The sequence below is a fragment of the Tupaia chinensis genome, unplaced genomic scaffold (genome assembly GCF_000334495.1).
Source record: "Tupaia chinensis unplaced genomic scaffold, TupChi_1.0 Scaffold000437_1, whole genome shotgun sequence".
Classification (NCBI taxonomy): Eukaryota; Metazoa; Chordata; class Mammalia; order Scandentia; family Tupaiidae; genus Tupaia; species Tupaia belangeri.
The window spans coordinates 1,812,547-1,818,546 of record NW_006159942.1 but is presented as its reverse complement, the minus strand read 5'-3'; the positions used below and the strand labels follow the sequence as shown (position 1 = coordinate 1,818,546).

Genomic DNA, 6,000 nt, shown 5'->3' with positions numbered 1-6,000 from the left:
TACATCTGAGATTCTATTTTCTGAATGATCTAGTCTGCTTTTAATACTTTCAAGGAAGATTTTGACTTCTTGTATTAGAGACTTCATCTCTAGCAGTTCTGTTTGAGTCTTTTGTAAAGTGTGTAATTCCTCTTTTAGATCTAGCAAGAATTTCCTCATCTCCTGGAACTCATCAACTTCTTTCTCCTTTCTCTTTAGCAGTTCATTATCTCTCTTCTCTTCCATCTCTGTTAGCTTTGACATTATGAATGCTCTAAATTCCTTATCAGACATTTCCATGATTTTCACTGAACTGCTTGTAGATGAAGAAGAGTTACTCTTTTCCCTTGGAGGAGAGGTATTTTCTTGTTTTCCCATATTTCTTGTGATCTGGTGGTGATTTCTTGTCACCTGGTGGATGGTGTGTTTCTTTCAAATTCTTGAAGTTCAGTCTAAATGTTCAGGAGCAAGCAGAGGTGATCTAGAATCTCTTGGCCATTCCGTTGTGATCGCACTAGCTCGTTTATTGGAGGCTGTATTATTAATAGAAAATCTTCATTCCCTGAAAAATCTAGTTCGCTGGTGCCATGTGGAACCTTCTGCTGAAGGCCCGGCTTCTTCTGCTGTTAGCTTGTTTGTTGGAGGCTATATTATCAGTAGAAAATCTTCATTCCCTGAAAAATCTAGTTTGCTGGTGCCATGTGGAAACTTCTGCTGAAGGCCCGGCTTCTTCCAAAAGTTTTTTATTTTTTAACACTTAATCTCTTGTGCCATCTTATTCCTTCTTGGACCAACTAGAGATAGAAATAAATTGTTGACACTTTATTGTATTAAAAGAACTGATTTTTCTCTCGGAGAGACAGAGTAAGACAGAGAGAAAGAAAGTGAGAAATAATCCCCCAGGGGAATGGCCATGCTGCAATTCCTTCAATTCCTTCTCTTTTTTCTTCTCAGGATTTTGGACACATACACACAAGTGCCTGGTGTGAGTTTTAAGTCACCGGGTCTGGGACTCATATCACGGTCAGCTATGTGGGAGACAAGCAATATAACCATTACACCATCTGCTCATCCCTATATATATTAGGGGTTTTATTGAGAGAGATTTTTGCTACATTGCATGTGTGATCCCCAGAGAGACAGAGAAAGACAGAGAGACAGAACATAAGAAATCACTACCCAGGGGGAATAGCCATGCTATAATTCCTTCTACTCCATTTTCCTCTTGGGATTTTGGGCGCACATATACTTGCACCTGGTGTGAGTTTTAAGCCACCGAGTTGGGATTCAAACTGCAGTTGACTCTGTAGGAGTCCAGCAACATAACCATTAAGCCATCTACTGGTTCCTATATATGTTAGGTTTTTGCCATAGGGTACATGTGCTCTCTGGAGAGAGACACAGAGAGGGAAAGTGAGAAATCATGATCCTCCAGTGGGGGGGAAATGGCCATGCTGCAATCCCTTCTCTTCTACTCTCCTCTCAGGATTTTGGGCATGGACACACACGTGCCTGGCATGATTTTCAAACTCCCAGGTCCAGGATTTAAACCATGGTTAGCCATGTGAGAAGCCCATGCCTGAACCACCAGACTACCTGCTGACATCAGTAAGAACATATTTTAAGTAACTTGGTTTTCCTTTTGATTTTCTAGGAGAGAAAATGGCATAATTTCATGGGTTACTCCCTGCTTTACACAAGTATTCTCATTATCTGAAAGAAGCAAGTGTTGACTGAGTGGAAGTACGCAGAGCTATAGTGGTTGCCACTTATAGTTTGAAAGTGATAGACAGTTCCTTCTGAAAGTCTCCTTGTTTCTGTGGGACTTTTTAAGGATGAGCTGATTGATAATAAGCTCTACTTTAGCAGGATGTCACCAGAAAAAAAAATAAGTCAGTAAGTATTGAGTTTGGTTTCCCAGTTTTATGGGTCCACACTCTTCAGGAATAGTCTGTGGACTGTCACAGACTATCACACACAGTGATCTGCTCCTTACTGGTGAACAAGGACACTTAGCAGTTGTGGATAATCTTTGGGAATTAAGATCTAGGGTCAACCATACATAAATATATACAACTCTTAATGAGGAAACAAATAGCTATAAATGGATTATAATTTTGCAGAGTCTAAAATTAAATAATGGGTATCAAATAAATCTTACTGAATGTCTTCACCGGACTGTTGAGGAAAGTATCATTCCCCACAGAACAACTGGAAGTTGTTGGAAGTAAAATGTAACCCTGTCTCTAAGTTCCCTGTTGTTGTAACATAGCTACCTATTCTTCTTCCATTTCTTTGTTTTCTTTTTTTTCTTTTTTTTTTTTGAGAGATTTATACTATATGGCAGACAGAGAGACAGAAAGTGAGAAATCACCTCACCCTCCCAAGAGGGATGGCCACACTGCAATCCCTTCTCCTCTCTTCTCCTCTTAGGATTTTGGGCATGCACACACATATGCCCAGCATGAGTTTTAAGCTGCCAAGTCCAGGACTGAAACCATGGTCAACTAATTGGGAGGCCAGCCACATAATCATTATGCCATCTGCTGGCTTAGAGATAACCCATTTATAGTTCACATTTTAGCACAATTTATCTCAAAAGGAGACACTGCCTTTTAATTGTCAAGTTAAAAGTGGAGAAAATCATTTCTTGCCAGTTTGTCTCTTATAAATATTGTAGCTATAGGACACCAGTTTCTTTTGAATTTGCAAATAATCATCTTTCTGTCCATCTTTACCCCAGAGAACATTTACCTGCTCACTAAGGAATGTGTTTCCCAAAGCAAATCTCACATGGTATATAGATGGAATGGTTTTTCAAGGTGAAGAAGAAGGTAAGAAAATTAGGCAATGGAAATGGGTTTGGCAAATAAATAAAGAACATCAGAAATTGGGATGTCCCAGTTGATCTTAGTATTTAAGAATAATTCTTATCCCAAGAGAAACATCATCTTGTCTACCAGATGTCATTTTCTGATACTTTGTCTGGCTTCTCCAGGGGTATACAGGATAAGTTTTCCCAGAATAAGAAATACAATTGACTTTATTAAATAAGCTCTGTATAGGTCTGGCACCCAGATTTGATGTGACGATGGGGTCAAAATTCCACCAGCACATACCTGTATTTAGTTATTACCTTAGCAAGTAATAACTTTAGAATTAAGCATCAAAAACTTTCCCTGTAAAGAAGCTGTGAGGATATGAAGTTCTAGCCTATGGTAATAGATAGTTTTGCATTCATTTCTTGTTATCATGTATGCTGTTTGGAGGTTGTACTAACAGGAGTGGTTAAACAGAGTGAGATTTCTAAAGATAACTCGGATGATGCCAATAAATCTACATTTTATCTCAGAAAAAGGATACAAGATAGGAACACTAAGTATGTGTCACATACTAGGAGCCGAGAAAAGTCTAATGTGGGCTGCTTTGTTCTCCCTCTATAAGGGCCACAGTTAAATGCTCTCTCTCTCTCGCTCTCTCTCGCTCTCTCTTTCGCTCTTTCACATCAGGAATTACTGATATGTGCGTGGAACAGCTCGGAAGTGGGAAGCCAAAATAGTCTCAGTGGAAGTTGCTTTGTATTTTGTTGGTCACTTGGATGTATTTCTGCTGCATAACTAGATTCTGCAGTAGAGCCCTCCCAGAGTCTGACCCAGATGAGGTGCAAATCCTTGACCTCACCATTATCAATAGAATATGCTAATGAACTGGGCAAATCTTCCCCCAAATCCCTTGGACCCATGGTCACAAACAAAGCAACACTATTAGTCAATAAGTTCCATACCTTGACCATGGATTAATCAGGGATTTAATGCCACAGTGGAGCTTAAACCAACAGCTCAGGTTAATCCTAGGCCTGTCAGAATTGTCCCTTGCTACACAGAAGAGCATAAAGAAAATGTTAGTGACTAACCATGTTCTTATTTGTCCTGTAGGAACAAACATTACCAATGAAGAGAGGAAAGGCAAAGGCAAATTTTTGGAACTGAAGTCTGTTTTAACAAGGGTACATGGTAATAAACCAACCAAATCAAACCTGACCATTTGGTGTGTGGCTCTGTCTCCAGCCCCTGGAAATAAGATGTGGAATGTCTCATCAGAAAAGATCACTTTCTCTTTTGGTGAGTAATCTATTTAATAAAATTAGTAAGGATTGGCCAAGACCACCAGAAATTCAGAATATGTTCAAATGGAAAAAATAGAATGCTTATTATGTGAATTAAGTAGTCAGGAAAGTCATGACATATTTTTCTGTTTTTCTATGCATAAATACATCATGATTTTCCTGATGACCCAATATACTATTTTAATCTCAGAAATTCTCTACATAACTCAAAATTATTAAACACTTTTTTGACAAATGGAACTCTACTGAAAATAATTTATTTAATAAAAAAGGATGAGTCCTGTTTTGTAAAGAATTTCAACTGAGTACAAAAACGTTTCATGAGAGAGAGCATGCAAGAGACAGAGAGATGAGGGGATGAGTTCTCACTTTCCTTCTCTCTGTCTCTCTCTGGCAAGACCTTCCACAGAGTCTCATCTCTCCCTCTCCTAGTTCTTCCAGCTGGTCAGTATCCTGGTTAGGTACCCAGCTGATGTGTTTCAAGCCTATTTGGGATCTGAACTCAGTCAGCCAACTGGCTTCCAGCACTGCTTATCAGTACACTGCTGTCTATGCCACTGCAGTTGTGCCAGACTATCATGAATTTTTGTTCAAATTCCATTAATGTTAACTCTTAGCTAACTAGCATTTTTGTTAGTCTAGCACATAACAAAAATTAGTATTTTTTATTGTTCATACATTGGTGTTCAAGAGAAATTCTAAAGATCCAAAAATTCCTTCTGAGTCATTGAAAACATTCAGTTATATCCAAAGACATGGTCTGCATCTTGCATGCAGCCCAGCTCCTTCACAAATGTAATGATTGTTTCCTGGGAGCCATGGAGGAAGAAGAGGGTGTGTCTCTGCACAAATCCATCCCCACCCAGAAACAGGTGCCACTCTGATCCTGGGACAGTGGCATCATTTCTGTAGCTTGCCTGTGTGTACAATATATGTGTTAACACAGCAACTTATGACATAGTCATAGAGTTACATTAAAGCAGCCCTACTGAGCCAGCCTAATGGTCTAGTGGTTGAAGGTGCCTGATCCATCCATGGCCAACTGTGGTTTGAATCCTGGCCTAATGACTTGAAAAACACACTGGGCACGTATGCATGAGGGCCCAAAATCCTGACAAGCTGGGAGAGAAGGGATTGTGTGTGACCATGCCCCCATGAAGGGGGACATTTTCTCTCTCTTTCTCTCTGTCTGTCTCTGGCAAGCAAATGCATCCCCTGGCAATTAACAAAATAAAACAAACAACAATAACACAAAAAGAACTGTCTTACTTAACTTGATCTAATTCCCTCAGGAATAAGATCACCTCCTAGCCAGAAGGCAGGACGTAGATAAGTGTGTGGTCTTGGAACAATGTTAATGGAACTGGTTCTCATAGATTTGCCGGTATTTTTGGCAGAACCCTAGGGTATGAACTGAAAACCCAACATCTCCAGTTCCTAAAGAGAATCCTATTTCCTTCACAGGGATAACCATGTCTGAAAAAAAACCAATATTTTCCTATGTTAAAACCATGCTTTATTTCAAGATCAGAAATAAAGAATACTTTTAGAGCAGTAAGGGAGAGAAGTGGTTCTGATACTCAAATACCTCATAATTCTAACTTTATAGGGCAGCCCTTAATCTCATGTAATTTTAGGCTCTGAACAGGTGGTTAATCTTAGATTGCCAACAAGTCTTTATTCTTTATGATCAAATATTAAAAACAACCATTTGGAAGAACTGAGTTTCCCAAAGTTATAGCTAACCTTCTGGTCCCATTTTGACCCATATCATTGTGAATGATTTAGAAGATGCAGTGGAGGCTCTGTGAAGCAATGTTGTTACTGTCTCATTTCTCGATTTCTTACAAGTTCTTAAACATGCTGCAGACATGCTCCACTACTTCCAGACATGT

At 39.3% G+C, this 6,000-nt stretch overlaps 1 protein-coding gene across 1 annotated transcript in view; it reads left to right on the top strand.

The window, feature by feature from the left end:
* Positions 1-6,000, top strand: part of CD96 (CD96 molecule) — a 92,581-nt gene that overhangs the window by 40,687 nt on the left and 45,894 nt on the right. Inside the window, 2 exon segments of the mRNA XM_006155148.3 lie at positions 2,723-2,813; positions 3,915-4,100. Coding sequence (XP_006155210.1) covers positions 2,723-2,813; positions 3,915-4,100 — 277 coding nt within the window.